The sequence below is a fragment of the Brachyhypopomus gauderio genome, chromosome 14, assembly GCF_052324685.1.
Source record: "Brachyhypopomus gauderio isolate BG-103 chromosome 14, BGAUD_0.2, whole genome shotgun sequence".
NCBI lineage: Eukaryota > Metazoa > Chordata > Actinopteri > Gymnotiformes > Hypopomidae > Brachyhypopomus > Brachyhypopomus gauderio.
The window spans coordinates 14,107,485-14,125,147 of NC_135224.1; the positions used below are offsets into that span (position 1 = coordinate 14,107,485).

Below are 17,663 nucleotides of genomic sequence, written 5' to 3' on the forward strand. Positions count from 1 at the left end.
AACTACCACATATCGTTACGGACAACACTGCAAAGAATGTGACGCGAGGTGTGCGGAGTCGCGCGCTACGGTCAGTCTCGAAAGTATAAACATAGTTAAAATGAGCACAGCCAGGCCAAGTGTTTAATCAACTTTAAATAAATACTTTTGTCTTTTTTTAGGTTGTACAGACAAACAGCATTTTACAGAGTATACCTAACTTTTAGAAAAAACTGCAAGTTTTTGTGCTTTTATGTTGGCTATGTTGCTTCTGTGATGCTGAGCTCTAGCTATAAAAAGTTTGTGCTATTACCAGAAAAGAGAGCTTTTGTTTGTATTTTATTTTTTAACCTTATTTTTCTATTATTTACTTATGTTTTATTATTACTAAATGTTGAGAGAACACAGCCTTGCACAAAATGTTTGCACTAATGTTACTTGTACACGTGTTATCTAATTTTAGATTTCATCTATTGTTGAATAAACCTGCAAAATATTTGGAATTATTCTGGATTCATTACACAGTAAAAAACAAAACAAATTAACATGCTGCTGTTCAGAGAGACATTACATTTCTGTATTTGAATCTTAATTTATTGTGTTTCACATCGATATCAGGATATCCAACAATGTTAAAGTGTTGAAATGTAAATTAATTAGACCGGCAGCCTCCTTAATATAACGCAAACCAGTATCCTTTGCCAGTGTGGTAGTGTTTTTTCCATGTACGGAATGAGGGAATATAAAAATAAGTCAGATCTTTCCCTTTTGTTCATAGCTTGCTTTGACAAGCTCTAAAAGCAGACAGCACTCAGTGGAGTTCTTTCTGACCCTGTACTTGTCCATCCTCAAAGCAAAGTTGGCATCTGTGGTGCTCTTTCTTGGCATGACACCCTGCTGCTCACAAATAGTTCCCTCTTGTCTAAGTCTAGCTTCTACAACTTTCTCTCAGATCTTCAATGTGTGGCTCATCAACTTAATTCCATTGTAGTTGTTACAACTCTACATCACCCTTGTTCTTAAAAATGGGTACCCGCACACCTCTCCTCCATTCCTCTGGCATTTTCTCACTCTCAACCATACCATTGAATAGTTGAGTCAAAGACCTCACTGCTATCTCTCCTAGAGATTTCCATACCTCCACTGGTATGCCATCAGGTCCATCTGCCTTCCCTTCTTCATCCCCTCCAAAACTTTCCAAACTCTACTATTTGTTCCATTTCATTCTCCTCATTCATTAGCTCCTCAAAGTACTCCTTCCATCTTCTCATCACACTCTCCTCACTTGTTAAAACATTACCATTCCTATCCTTAACAAGTCTAACCCAGCGCCTTTAACAGCTCCTCTATTAACTCTTTACCACATTCCTTCCTTCTTCAGTTTCCACCATTTGGTCTTCTCTGGTTTGACGTTTTTTTGACATCATTCTACACACCACCATATGATGCTGTTTGGCCACGCTCTCTCCTGTCACAATCTTATAGTCTCCAATCTCTGTCGTGTTTCGTCTTCTACACAGAATGTAGTCTACTTGTGTACTCCTCCCTCCACTCTCATAGGTCACCCTATGTTCCTTTTTGGAAATAAGTGTTGACTACAGCCATTTCCACCCTCTTGGCAGAATCCACCACTATCTGTCCTTCCTGGTTCCTTTCCTTGACACCAAACCTACCCACTGCTTCCTCATCATCTGTTTCCTTCACCATGTCCATATAGGTCTGTTACAATCACCACTCTCTCCTCACTGGGAATACTTTCACTTCATCTAGATCCTTCCAAAACTTCTCTTTTTCCTCTTCCTCACATCCAACCTGTGGAGCATAACCACTGGCAACATTCAACGTCAGACCTTCTACTTCTATCTTCAGACACATCACCCTATCTACACTTGTTTCACCTCTACTATGTTCTTTGCTAACTCCTCTTTCAAGACTAGTATGTGCACACAAATCAAGGCACCAGTATTATACTTAAACACAGGATAAGATGGTGAAATATCCTATGCCACTCCCATACTCCTCACAAGGCCCTACCGCCCTTATGAGTATGAGTAATACTAATTCACTACTTAACTTGATAAACAGCTATGTTTTCTGGTTATGTATACAAACATTTGTATGACTTTTAAATGGTCCCATGATGAGCTTATGTGCAGTCACTTTTGAAAGTTGTTCCACTTTAAGCAATCACAAACTCCAATAAAAGCCTGGTCAGAAATGGATGGGTTTACTTTAGAAACTGAATAATGGGGCAAGAACTCTACAGCTGCAAGCCCTGGAAAAATGTCAAAAAGTCAAAACCATACACAGCTGCCAAAATCAGGCCCAATTCTGACCAACATGCCTCGTATCTTCCTGGATGTCAAACAAAACTGTCTGATATTTGGGGTTATTGTGATTTCAGAATTGTTTTGCATTTTACGTTACAATGTTATGCATTCTAAATTGATTAAAAAGTGCACACGATGTCCCAGTGTGACGGGCAGGGTGAGCAACTTAAAAAGGAAGCGATCACGCCAAGTCTCAGGGAAATAGGATGTGTAGGTACCATGCCTCCACAGACAAAGGAAGGGGGGTGCTCCCCCTAGGTGCATGGCCCACGTCAGGACGGATGTGGAACTACGTCATCAGAGGAATCCCCTTTAAAAAGGGGGATTCCCCTTTGTTCGGTCTCTCTACCTGGCTGCATCAAAGTAGCTACCTAGAGACGAAGAGCGCGCACACCTTCGAGAACAAAGCGGTACTGGTTCTGCACTCGGGCCCGTGCAGCACGCGAGCGACGCAAGAAGTAACTAGTTCGCTACTTTTATTTCTTTTGCAGAGTTCGCTAAAACCCAATCGCTTCAGCTAGCCGACGATTAAGAACTGTTTGAACATTCACGCGATGGCCGGACCTCCGCGAGTTCATCTTAACGTTGACAGCGATAACTTCCCCGGGACACCACGCAACGGACCACCGAGGGACCGCCGATCGAACGGCCACCGCATCTTCCCCTGGACGGAGCAACGCGATCCAGCGGAACCTTCTCCTCAAAAGCGCACGAAGGAGTCCTCCTCAAGAGGCTACCTGGCCTACTGCGCGGGCCGCGGACTGAACAACTCAAAGTAAGACTGTGCATCTGGGCAGACTTAGAACACTATCTTGTTTTACTCTTTTCTGTGTGCTTAGATTGATATTTTGTGAATGCTTGTTTGCAGTGGTGTTTATAATCACGTTCATGTTAAACCGTACTCTGTTTAAGGCTTAAAGAGATATTCTGTTCAAAGATTAAATAGGTATTCTGTTTAAACTTGTTCGGTTATTCACACTGATTCCTTTATTTCATAGTTAATATCCAGTTCCTCGTGTACTTGTTAAACGTGTGTCCCACGATACGCTCGTTGGGGCTGTATAGTGACTGACGAAACCGTGCCTTAGTTAGTTAGAGTAAATTTGCGTTGTGTTTGTGACTGTAGTGAGAGCTCGGTTTGGTTTTCGCGCCATCAAGTTTCTCTTTGTCTAAAGGATCTCCTCCCCCATACGCACGTCCACACGCACGTACCCACGCACGCGCATCCGCGCGCACTCGAATACACATCCACACACACACGCACGCGCGCACACACACACACACACACACACTAGCCTACCCTGTTACCCCTTTGTTTGTGATGTTTTTAACTATTATGCTTTGTGATTAATAAATGTTTTATGTTTAAATGCTGTCATTTGAGTCGTTGTTTCTCTGTTACAACCTGAAGCCAGAACTATTATTTGAACTGTAACCTTCAGATTTATAGTTTGTTAATCAAACAATTTGGGCTACGGGAATTGACCACAATTAGTGGCGACCTTAGTTAAATGAGTTTATATAAAATTTGGGTAAATTTAACACAGTCTGAACTCCCACCATGTCGTAGGTAATTTTATGAGACTGATTACTAAATAAATTTGGCCAGCACCTACAGATGGTTTAATAGAAAGTGTGCAAACCAAAAACCCGTGCATTGTTCCGAATGAAGTAAATAATAACCAGCAGTCAACTGGTACAAAGACAAGACATATATAGACGAACAAACGACTCTCAGGTGAGACGGATCACGGGTCCCGCCCACCTGAGGGACGAACATCACGTGACCAAAAACAGGACAGCTGCCGCTGTAACCGGGGGCGACCGGTAGGGGGCCCCCCCACAACGTGACAGACCCCCCCACCAAAGCCGCACTCCCCTCCGGATGTGCGGCTTACAGCGGCAACACACAAAACACAATAAAGGGGCGGGAGGGCGGGGACAAGACAGGGACCCGTTCCCTGCCGTCCTGAGCTGAAACACAAAACACACATATAAGCTCCTCGTCACAGGACGCAGACAAGGCAGGGACCCGTTCCCTGCAGTCCTGGAGCAGAAAACATAAAACACATAGGTTAGCTCGCCTCCTGGGCGGGACCCTGGACCGACTGGGCCGTCAACAAGACGATAACCACGCCCCGGTCGGTCACAGGGCCCTCGCGCCCTAACCGGCCTTAGGCCGCTTAAGCCCCACCGCTGTGTGCGGACCGGGAGCACATGGCCCAACACACGTCACAGGTGTGGATGTGTGCAGGCCGCCACACTGGGGTGCGGCCACGGCTTCCACCAACCACCTCCCGAACCTACCTCCTCGCTCGGAGCTGACCCCTGCCCTTTTCGCTAGGGGTCACCCCAGACTCCTGGGAAGTGAACCCCTCCCCGGTGCCCCTCATCTCAAGGTGGACTCCTCCACCCAACCCAGGAGCGCCAGAGATCAGGGCCCTGGCAATCCGCAACAGGGACACGCTGGTCACCCCGAGTTCGAAGGAGAGGGTCTCCTCTTGGAGACCCCACTAGGTCCGGGAGTACCGCAGTCCACCACCAGGAGCGACCTGCAACACATCACACACACACGCACACAGACGACACACAACACATAACGCGCACTGCTCTAACCACTGACCCCCCTTTACCCAGAGGGGAGGGGACCCCTTCTTGGCATGAGGAGACACCCTGTCCATACACCCCAGGCATCCTCAGCCTACAAAGGGGTACAGGGGCTCCTCCTCGCTCAGGGGTCCCTCCCAACCGGTCAGGTCTCCTAATGGAGCAGTGTCTTCTGAGCCACATGCCGTGGCTCAGGAACCCCATAGCTCCCCCCCAAAAACATATTTAGGGGGGGCCCCTCCGGGGAACAACAAAACAAAAAACACAGACACAACATATAACATACACACACCCAGGATGCCCTCCAGTGGCACGGGACCTCTAATGGGCCCCTCCCCACACACAGTGAAGAGGGGTGCAAGAGAGGAATTACATAAAACAAAGCACGCTACACTCTAGGACAAAACGAACACGCAAAGACAGAACACAAACAAACAGACAGGACCCACCGATGCGCGCGCTCTGCGGAGCGCGACGCACCCACTCCAGCTCTCTCTCTCTCACCGTTTTCACCACGGGATCCGTAGATCTTTGGAGAGAGAGAGCTATGCGCGAGCGGCTTGCTCGCCACGCCCACAGCGACGCGTCTCTCTGGCTCGCAGTCGCTCACCCCCGTCACCGTGGGATATCGGGTGAGCGAGACGAAAGGAGCAGAGAGAATCACGTCTCACGCGTTCTAGCGCGCAGCACGCATCGGTGGACCCGTCTACATACACACACAAACACCACCAGTGAAACACACACCACGGCACACTCACATACTCGCTCACGTCCGCGTCGTTATTAAAACACAACACAACGTACATACACACACACATACAGACGATAACGAACAACGGACGTGCGCAATGTGAGGCACCGGTAGTTTCGCTGGGCGAGAGCGGAGTCTACTGGTCCCCAGCTCTAGTCACGAGGCGGGACGAGTGGGGACAGACTCAACACTCTCTCAGACAATACACGACAAACACTTACCACGAGACATGACCACGAACGAAGGAGAAAGCAAAGGAGACTGGCGGCTTCCGGAAGGTGGCTCGTTATTCTGTGACGGGCAGGGTGAGCAACTTAAAAAGGAAGCGATCACGCCAAGTCTCAGGGAAATAGGATGGTTTAATAGAAAGTGTGCAAACCAAAAACCCGTGCATTGTTCCGAATGAAGGAAATAACCAGCAGTCAACTGGTACAAAGACAAGACATATATAGACGAACAAACGACCCTCAGGTGAGACGGATCACGGGTCCCGCCCACCTGAGGGACGAACATCACGTGACCAAAAACAGGACCGCTGCCGCTGTAACCAGGGGCGACCGGTAGGCGGCCCCCCCACAACGTGACACCCAGAATTACTATATTCTTACTATATTCTTACTATATAGCCTACAGGTTGCAAGTTAAAACAAACATTTGATTTTCTCTTTTCACAGATGCGGCAGTGGGCACTGGTTTAATGATGCTGTAACGATCTGCGCGAGGCAGAACAGGGAGGCGGACACAAACGCTGAGGAGAGCGAGATTTATTCTAAGGAATTCCAAAGACGTGGTCAAGGTAATAGGCACGGGTCAAAACGGGCAGGCAATCCGGACATGAATTACAAACACAACTAGGAGGACTCACAGACCAGGCAGGAACACACGGAGATCATGGAGAAAACAACGAGACATGAAACGGAAAACTACGAACGTTAGAGATCACAAGGAACATGAATGCACAAAACAACCGATAACCAGAGATGGGAAATACAAGGACTATAAATACACAGGACTAGACTAGGACCAGGTGACAACACTGATGACAAGGGCGTGGAAGACAATGGGAAACCATAGAAACAGACAAACTGGGCTGGACTAACGGGCAAGGAACTACAGACACAAGGAACAGGGAAACTGGAGTGACAGCTAGGAGAGGGGGCGTAGCCCTATGTGACAGATGCCTAACAAGATCATTGAGAGAAACTGCCATAATGTTCAAAACCTGGAGTTATGGAATTTTCTTCCTTCTGGATGTGTCCTAATACGACATCTTTTTTGATAAAGTTAATGATAAACTGTTATGTAGTGACAGCTAACAGTGAGTGAACTGGGATTGAACACAAGTGCACAGTGATAATGATAGATAGATAGATCGAAGATCATAGATAGATAGAAGCCCTTTTATGATCTGTAACGATTATTGAAGTATTAGATTCTGTGATTGGCCCTTGTGCTTTGTATTAGCCAATTAAAAGTTCTCGTTGTAGAAGCATATTCAGTGTAGCTAAATTTTTCAAGTTGTTGATTTTCTACTGGGTGTGTAAATGAAACAAAGAAACATTTTTCCCAAGCAATCCTAATCTGAATCTTTTAATTGGCACGTGCTGCTACAGTCCATACTACAACTGAGAATGATATAAGATAACTAGTGCTGTTCACAATATTGTTTATATTTTAGAATCCCATTTATTATAAATCTTCGAGAACATTGTAAAAATCCATAGTAACCATCTTTTTGTGTTTTTTATATATTTTTTAGAGTCAGTTCAGTTGTCATGATTGTTGAAGTTCAACTGTCAAAATAAAGAGATTGAAAGTATGTATTATGGCTAAGCTTTTATTATTGCTTTTATTGTTTTGGTTAATGTTTTTACATTGTTTTAAATGTTGTTTGTTAATTTATGTAAGTACACCATTCTTTTATCTGCTGATGTTCATGTAAGCTGGAACTTAAAGACCAAAATAACCACTAAAATATTTATGTTTACAGAAATGTATTGTAATATTGGTAGTTTTAACAGAAACTTAAGATGTTAATACATCCCAAGCACCGTAAATTAATAGGAAAGAGTAGCATATTTATTGGACCATTGGATGTTAAATAAAAAAAAAGTTTTGAAACTACGTTTATATAGGGTTAAAAATATATAATTTTACATTATTTTTGTGTATTTAAAAAGCAGAATCCAATTTTAATGTTGAAATCTCATTGATAAACAGTACATTGTAAGAGTTTGTGCGTTGATCAACCAACATTTAACAGTTATCCACTGTAAGTTTATAGGATATGAACATATATTCACAGATTACCTCTGTACTTTGACAAGTTCATTTGTAGATTGTTTAAATAATACCATAAAGCAGTGGTTCCCAAACTTTTTCTGCCGTGCCCCCCTTTAGTAGATGAGAATATTTTTGCGCCCCCCCCCCCCCCCCCCCCCCTCTAGGGATGCACCGATTCACGTTTTTCACTTCCGATACCCATTCATATCTATCTGAGGCTTGGTATCGGCCGATACTGATCCGATACCGATCTGATAAAACAGTGCTGAATCGACTTAAAACATTTTTTTTTTAAACACAGACATACTGAATTACAAGTTTATTGAAAACTCTGCACCAGTATAGCACACTTAAACACACATAAAAACATGTAAAAAAAAGCACAACTTGCATTTGTTCAGTCAGGGCAATTATGAATATAACATTGAATGTAAAATATCAAAGAACCTGAAACAGACAAAAACAATAAGTTCACAACTTTGGTCAAACATGAAAAAAATAAACTGCAAGAAACCTTTGAAATGGTTCAAGAATTCTAAATATCATTTTAAATAAATAAGGAGATGAAATAAGAGAAACAGCAATACCTATGCGGCTAGTTTGCTAGCGTTGACATCACGCAGAGCACAAAGCATGTAACGGCCAGAAATATGTGTACTGTCTCTTTAAGGGAGCGAGTTGAGCGCGCGTATGGAATATTGTTGTTATTTAGCTTTCTGCCGTAGAAAACCACTGCTCTTTATTTTATCTTTATTTTATTTCTGTAAGTAACGCATTCAATGAGCTTTGGACAACTCACCAGTTCATGTATGAACAGTCAAGTAATGATGGAGCCCAGGTTTATTTTGGTCAACCAGCACATAAACGGACTAAGTGGAATAGCACCAGCGCGAGTACGAGTGAGTGATTCACCTCTTCTCTGCTTCGTGTTTCACTCGCCTGTTAACTGTCCAAGTTTTCTGTCCGTGTCGGAGTGTAACTCCGAAAAGCGTTACAAGCATAGAATTAGACTGAATAGATCTGTTTTAATGGATCGGTCACATTGTCACTGATACCCGATATAGAATTTTTTCAGATATTAATATCGGAATCGGTGCATCCCTAATATTGACACATGTGCACGTTTTACTTTCAAGCTCCGCGCCCCCCCTGCAATAGCTCCGCGCCCCACCTAGGGGGCGCGCCCCCCCACTTTGGGAACCACTGCCATAAAGTAACCTAATTATGCTGTTATTTTGACATTCTAGCTGTGTTTTCTTACAACGAAAATTTGTAATTTTACTCAAATTTGGCTGTGAAATTACAAAGAATTTTTACAGGGAAAATCTGTAATTTTACAGTAATTCATTGTTGAATTATGTGTGGTATTTTACTGTAATTTTACGGTAACTGTTTGGCAACTTTTGCTGCCGGATATGTTACCTTTTTTTACGACTTTTTTTGTTTACAGTGTAGAACCCCATCTATTCATCACATTACCCCCGTATTATCTCTAGAACCCATCTATTCATCACATTACTCACATTGCACTACAGGCATATCTCCTACTAATGTGTATGGGGTCGACCTAGCTATATCTGACCACTTGGCTGTCTTCTTTGATTTTACTTTGCCATGTCAAATGCAGGGGCTGCGCAAACCACGTCAGCTCACTTTTAGGAACATTAATAATGTTAGTCCTAATGCCATCACAGACTTGTTGACTCTTGCTGTGACACCTGACTCAATGGATCCTGATGTTCTCATGACTCATTATGATGAGACATTCTCCTCCATTTTAAATCAGCTGGCTCCGCTTAGAACTCGTACAGTTACATTTTCTCATTCTGCTCCTTGGTTTACACCAGAGCTGCGCAAAATGAAAGCTGCTGGACGACAAATTGAGCGTCTCTGGAAGAGAACTGGCTTAACTGTGCATGCTCATGCTTACAAGGACTATGTCGCCAATTACAAGGAGGAACTAAAGAAAGCCAAAACTTTCTACTACACAAATGTCATTCATAGTACCCAAGTCAATCCCAGAGTTTTGTTCTCAACAATAAATAAGTTACTCCAGCCTGCAAAATGCTTAAACACAATTCCATCAATAGAACTATGTTCTCGGTTCATGGTATTCTTTAATCATAAAATAGCATCAATTTATTCACAATTTCCATCCATTCCACCATTTGCTGGTTATGATTCCTCTTCTACACTTTACACTGGCAGTTGTCTGTCCTCTTTTGAGACTGTGCAGGAAAGTTACATCTCTCAATTAATTTCTTCTTCAAGAGCCACTACATGCCAACTCGACCCGGCCCCAACATCCTGGGTGAAAGCGTGTCTTACCTCAGTCTGCCCCCTTATTACCCAGTGTATTAACGCTTCATTGATCTCAGGCACAGTCCCAGCTTCCATGAAGCTAGCGTCCATTACTCCTATTCTCAAGAAAAATGGCCTAGATCCTGATGTTCTGGCGAACTACAGACCTATCTCAAATCTCCCATACCTCTCTAAAATTCTGGAACGAACTGTAGCTGCTCAGTTGATTGAGCACATTGAATCAAATGATCTATTTGAGGTGTTTCAGTCCGGCTTTAGGAAAAATCACAGCACTGAAACTGCACTAGTGAGGGTGACTAACGATCTGCTTAGGGCAGCCGATCAGGGATTTGTAAATCTACTTGTATTGTTGGACCTCACAGCTGCATTTGACACAGTCTGCCATAACATCTTACTTACGCGCCTTTGTAATCAGATTGGAATATCTGGAACTGTACTTGCTTGGATCCAGTCCTACCTGACTGACAGGCATCAGTTTGTCTCAATGGGAGGTTTTAGATCTGACTCGTGCATTCTGTCGCATGGTGTCCCGCAGGGTTCGGTCCTTGGCCCACTCCTCTTCATACTTTACTTGCTCCCACTTGGCGACATTATCCGTGGGCATGGGTTGCAGTTTCATTGCTTTGCTGATGATGTCCAGATTTACATTTATTCCAAACCTTCTTTCAGCCTACCGCCTCCTGCTCTGCTAAAGTGCCTAATTGATGTGAGGTCATGGATGGTTGAGAATTTTCTTAGCCTAAATCAGTGGTTCCCAAACTTTTTCTGCCGTGCCCCCCTTTAGTAGATGAGAATATTTTTGCGCCCCCCCCCCCCCCCCCCCCCCTCTAGGGATGCACCGATTCACGTTTTTCACTTCCGATACCCATTCATATCTATCTGAGGCTTGGTATCGGCCGATACTGATCCGATACCGATCTGATAAAACAGTGCTGAATCGACTTAAAACATTTTTTTTTAAACACAGACATACTGAATTACAAGTTTATTGAAAACTCTGCACCAGTATAGCACACTTAAACACACATAAAAACATGTAAAAAAAAGCACAACTTGCATTTGTTCAGTCAGGGCAATTATGAATATAACATTGAATGTAAAATATCAAAGAACCTGAAACAGACAAAAACAATAAGTTCACAACTTTGGTCAAACATGAAAAAAATAAACTGCAAGAAACCTTTGAAATGGTTCAAGAATTCTAAATATCATTTTAAATAAATAAGGAGATGAAATAAGAGAAACAGCAATACCTATGCGGCTAGTTTGCTAGCGTTGACATCACGCAGAGCACAAAGCATGTAACGGCCAGAAATATGTGTACTGTCTCTTTAAGGGAGCGAGTTGAGCGCGCGTATGGAATATTGTTGTTATTTAGCTTTCTGCCGTAGAAAACCACTGCTCTTTATTTTATCTTTATTTTATTTCTGTAAGTAACGCATTCAATGAGCTTTGGACAACTCACCAGTTCATGTATGAACAGTCAAGTAATGATGGAGCCCAGGTTTATTTTGGTCAACCAGCACATAAACGGACTAAGTGGAATACAGTGGGGAACCGTCAGGGCCCTCTACGCCCTCTCAGAGGGCCTAAAATATTCTTAAAGCATTATATATATAATTATCCAATTTTATTTTATCTACTTACAGTTTGACATTCGACATCTAAACAATTACAAAAATATAAGCAAATAAAATATTCACCCGTGTCTATTCAATCTGTGTTGGAAGGTGAGGGGTTGAGTGGAAGCCTGTGAGCCTGTGTCTCCCCCTATCAGGACTGTGATGCCCGCTGTTCGTTTACAGAGGGCCTGGCAGTTATAATTCAGCGCAATACCAGTTTCAAATGACAGCAAAATTGACCAATCATATCTTCTCTCTTAGTGGGCGGGCTTAACTGTATGATAATTTCCGCCCGCTGTGGCGACGCTAGCTGTCGTTAGCACCATCGCTAGCTAGTTTCGATTCATCCCTTTGACGTCCTCGTGCGCGTTGTTTACATATTCCGCTTCCGAGAACCACGGAGCTGTGAACCTTATTTTGTTTGGAAACTTATTTTGCTTAAGATGTTATCTAGTACAGATATTATTGTTTATTGCGTTTTTAAAGCTGTACTGTCGTCTCAGTTTTTCTTTATTTAGTTTATTAAGAAAGGAAAAAAAAAATTTCGGGGGGGAGGGGGGGTGGTAGCGGGCCCAGGTTTAAAGGTCACGGTTCGCTACTGGTGGAATAGCACCAGCGCGAGTACGAGTGAGTGATTCACCTCTTCTCTGCTTCGTGTTTCACTCGCCTGTTAACTGTCCAAGTTTTCTGTCCGTGTCGGAGTGTAACTCCGAAAAGCGTTACAAGCATAGAATTAGTCTGAATAGATCTGTTTTAATGGATCGGTCACATTGTCACTGATACCCGATATAGAATTTTTTCAGATATTAATATCGGAATCGGTGCATCCCTAATATTAACACATGTGCACGTTTTACTTTCAAGCTCCGCGCCCCCCCTGCAATAGCTCCGCGCCCCACCTAGGGGGCGCGCCCCCCACTTTGGGAACCACTGGCCTAAATAGTGATAAGTCAGAGGCTGTAATAATTGCTTCTCCAGCTAATGTGAAGAAGATTAGCAATGTTACTGTCTCATTTCCTGGTTTTATTGTAAATTCATCACCCCTTATTAGAAACCTGGGAGTCACTCTAGATTCAACACTCTCTTTTGATCAGCACATCAAGAATACCTGTAAGACAGCTTTCTTTCATCTCAGGAACATCGCCAGAATCCGGCCATTCCTCTCCCAAAATGCCGCTGAGGCTCTCGTCCACGCATTCGTTACTTCACGAATTGACTATTGCAATGCTGTTCTGCATGGACTTCCGGCTCGGCTGCTTAACAGGCTGCAACATGTGCAAAACGCAGCTGCAAGGATTTTAACTTGCACCAAATCCTGGGAGCACATTACACCTGTGCTGAAACATCTACACTGGCTCCCGGTTCAGTACCGCATACAGTTCAAGGTGATTGTACTGGTGTTCAAATCACTGCATGGCTGTGCACCATCTTATCTAGGTGGTCTGCTTCAGTCCTACACTCCAGTGCGCACCTTGCGCTCATCCGAGCGGCATCTACTTCAGGTGCCCAGCACCAAGTTGTGCACTGTTGGTGATCGAGCCTTCAGTGTGGTTGGTCCAAAGCTCTGGAACAGCCTGCCACTCGACCTGCGCTCTTGTTCATCCCTCTCAGCATTCAAAGCTCATTTGAAAACTCACCTCTTCCAGATAGCCTACAGCTAAGCAATATTTGTTTTAATTTGTTTTATTGGTTATTTTATTGGTCATTTTAGTTCTGTAATACTGTATTTTGATCTACTTTTTACTTTTCTATGCTTTTATTACCTGTACAGTGTCCTTGGGTTTCCTGAAAGGCGCTTCTTAAATAAAATGTTGTTGTTGTTGTAGTATCTCTAGAACCCCATCTATTCATCACATTTCCCCCGTCCTTCAACAAATTCACTGATTTCCTGTCAAATTCGTATTGATTACAAACTTATATTGCTTACCTTTAAGGCTCCATCACCTCGCCCCTCCATATCTCACCAAGCTTCTTCATATAAACAGACCCAGTCCAATTCTGAGATCTTCCTCATCTATTAAGCTCACTGTCCCACTAGCCTGACTGACCACCATGAGTTCCAGAGCTTTTAGCTGTTCATCGCTCATGTCTCTGGAACTTCCTCCCACTCGTTTTGTAATTTGTTTACTTGTCTTTGCTTGGATTTTTTATTATGTACGGTGACCTTGAGAGTCCCGAAAGGCTCCTATGAATAAAATGTATTATTATTATTATTGTTGTTATTGTTATTTTAATTTTATTATTATTGTTATTATTATTATTATTATTACACATTCACTGACAGGGTAGGCATTGTTTGAAGATTTTGGCATTGATGAGTCTGGTACTGTGTCTCTGATTAAATTAGTAAATGCTGGTGAATTAACTTGTTGAACTTAAACTGGCTGTGAACTGGTTAAAGTGTTTCTAAAGTTACTAATCCATTTTATCATGTACGTGAAAAATCATTCAAAAAATGTATTATTAGCTATTTAAATAACAACCTTATTTATGTGATATATAATTAATGTATGTGAAATTTATTAACTTTAAAACCAAACATTCTTAAAACAGATTCAGGTTCAGCTCAAAAAATTCAGATCATGAAAGATGTATGGGGGGACAATATGGTGTTAGTATCCAGTAATGTTTACATTTTATTGGGGTTTATGAGTAAAACTACCAAAAATCATTTTCATTTAATTTGGGTCCCAAGCAGCCTGGAATTGTGATTTTTTTCACAATGTTATTGGTGTTTTTGGCACATAATGTGAATGTACAGAGTATGGGCAGTCATGGCCTGGTGGTTAGGGAACTGGTCTTGTGACCGGAAGGTCCCGGGTTCGAGTCCCAGACCTGAGGCCTTGACTGAGGTTCCCCCTTAACCCTCAATTGCTCACTTGTATAAAAATTAGAAAAAATGTAAGTCGCTCTGGATAAGGCCAAATGCCGTAAATGTATGAATGACAGCAGAGTGATCTAAAGTGGTCAGGATGGAAATTTGAGTGTAAGATCATCCTGATGAATAATATTGGTACTATTTTAATTGCTCGTGCTCGATATAGGTTACTTTAGCAACCTTTCATAGGGGGAAAAGTAGAAATCCCCCAAAACTTGTATAGCTATTAGGATCATCGTAAACCCAAGTGTTCTCCCAAAGCTTTGTGAAGATCTGATCTCCTTTTTGTAGAGTAAGAACAATTCCATTGCTTGCATTGCCATTAGTGTTGGTAGGCTTTAAAGAAAACAAAGAACACTGTCTGACATCATTTTTGTAAAGACTAACAGCCATTCGAATGCCAGTGTGACTATGAGCATAAAATCTGAAATAATACACTCCTTTCAATGGTGCAGTAAAAATACCTGAAAAAGAAATAGTCTCTTAGTAATTAGATAACAGATTATGACCAGAAAAACATTATTTTAAAATACCTTTTTCTTTTGGACTAAACCCACCATAATATATCACAAATACCTACCCGTGCTTGAATCATAACCATTTCCAAAATTAGTGAAAACCCTTTTGTAGATCAGTGGAGATGTCTCCAAGACAGGGCCATTATGTCCAGTTTCAGAGTCTAGAAGTGATGCAGAGAAAGCCACCTTTCTGGCTAGGAGATAAACATGTCCACAAAGAGTTACCTTTTTGTCAAATCAGGAGCATTACAGTTTTTGGAAAATATAACTAACAGCTCTGAATATTTCATCATCATTCTCCTTATGTAAAAATCTGTCCTTCTTTTGTGTTGTATGGGTCATGTTTGATTAGTAAGCTTTGCACTTCCAGTGTTAACTTCCAAAGAATGGATCTTCAAACTATATTTGAGAATTAGTTTTTTCCTTGAATCCACACCTGAAGCACATTTGTCAAATGTAGTTATTTATGCAGTTCCAATAGCAATAGAAGTACACAACCTGCTATCCCTTCGCAATTTTTAAACATCTTAACGTGATTAATGCTATACTTTATTTTTTCTTTCTTACTTTCTTTCTGTATGAACTTTTATGGAAAAATATATTTACATTCATGACCTGATTCACGTTTCATAAACATATGTGAAGTATGCAATAACTTTTTAATTCACCTTCATTCTCTTTCTGCATTGATTCAGTCTTATCCAGTGAGGTTTGTGCCATGATTTGCAGAGCTGTTTGGATAAACACAATTGCTTCATACATTACCAGAATAACATTTCTGTATTGCTCACTTCAGGAAACATGATGTTTTTTTAATTATGTAAGCCTAAATTATGTAAGCGACTTACGAGGCATACCGAGAACACACTTCACAGAAACACTCACGAAGGAATATAAAGGACCACACTATACTTCTTCAAGAATTTCCCTCTGAGATCAATAAAGTATTTATCTATCTTATCTAAAACACTGATCACATACAAGTCTTGAAAGTCATTTCTAGATTACAAATGTATTCAAAATAATAATTTTAATCACTGCAAATCTGAGGTCAACTATTATTTTCCATCTGTTATGCTCAATATTTGAAACAGCACACACAGAACAACGATGAACAGCGGGGAATAAATTATGGCTTTTGAAGAGAAAGCATTAGAAAACGACTCAACCAAACAAAGTTATATAGACTTACCTTCATTCTTTATTTCCAGTTCCACCACCCTGGAGTTTAGTTGAGCCACTAAGTTATTCTGGTTTTGCAACATTTGTTTCATTATTTTCAGTTGTTCTTCTATGTCCTTTACCTTCCCCAATTCTGCAATAATGTTCACACTGGGTGACATGAAATCCTGAGTCTTTGTGCTCCATGCACATAGCAGCAAAGCTAACTGTGGCACAATAACCGTCTTCAACATTTTCCCCCTTGTTAACAACAATGTTTCATAAGGAGTTTGGGTCAGTAGTACCCAAATGGTTTAAATAGTCTTTTAATGGATAATACTGGATTGTGGTCAGTTTATCACCGGTGTTGCCTAATCATGATACTTCTAAAGCAAACATGGACTTCTGGACAGGGACTTATTTGTACCGTTTCACAAAATCTTGCTCTTGTAGTTAAGACACCTTGGTCATTGAAAATTTATGGACTTCATTCAACTGCAACCACTATTTTAAGACGTTTTTACAAAGACCTGTCACAATATAGCCTGGACCCCTCCCTTCGGGCATGTGTTAATGTAGTCCGTGTCTGTATTTGTACTTCCATGGGTGTGGTTGTTTGTATGCATGTTCACTCGTCTTGTTAGTCTAATGTGCTGCATGCGGTGTGGTGCTTGTTACATTACAGGTATAAATCATGTGTGCTCGTCTCATCCTGTGCTCATCTTTTTGAGTCTGTTACATGTAGGGGTGCAGGAAAAAATCGATTCGAGCTCGAATCGCGTTTCTAACATTGAACGATTCAGAATCGATTCTCATTTTTAAAAAATCAAATTTTTTTTTCCTGGGTGCATGTGTGCCTTCTCAGCCTCCGTAGTGCTAGGCAAAACAAGGAAACAGCTTTGACTATGTGCAGGCATGCTAGTAAACCAGCTACAGCGGGTTCTGTAGTGTACGGTATTTGTTGTTGCGCCGCTAAAGTATGAAGTCTAAACGGCTCCGCGGTCTTTGAAAGCGACCATTTGGAAACACTTTAGATTTTAGCGTCAACCCGGCCCGGGTTAGAATGGGCTTGATCGTTTGCACATGCATAAAGACGCTACAGATGATATTCGGGAGTTACAGTGATTATAACTCCTGGTAAAATAAAGTTAAAATAAAAAATAAAAATAACTTAGTTCATTGAGCACTCTTGCGAAGTCGTGGTCAGAGGTG

At 42.0% G+C, this 17,663-nt stretch overlaps 1 protein-coding gene across 1 annotated transcript; it reads right to left on the reverse strand.

Annotated features, from left to right (window-relative positions):
* Window positions 1–14,499: 14,499 nt before the first annotated feature.
* c1ql4l (complement component 1, q subcomponent-like 4 like) lies at window positions 14,500–16,716 on the reverse strand. Its single transcript, XM_076972586.1, has 4 exons — window positions 16,483–16,716; window positions 15,959–16,021; window positions 15,353–15,484; window positions 14,500–15,236 (listed from the first exon to the last, which is right to left on the reverse strand). The coding sequence occupies exons 1-4, from the start codon at window positions 16,703–16,705 to the stop codon at window positions 14,956–14,958; spliced, it is 699 nt and encodes a 232-aa protein (XP_076828701.1). The 5' UTR covers window positions 16,706–16,716; the 3' UTR covers window positions 14,500–14,955.
* Between the last annotated feature and the right edge of the window lie 947 nt (window positions 16,717–17,663).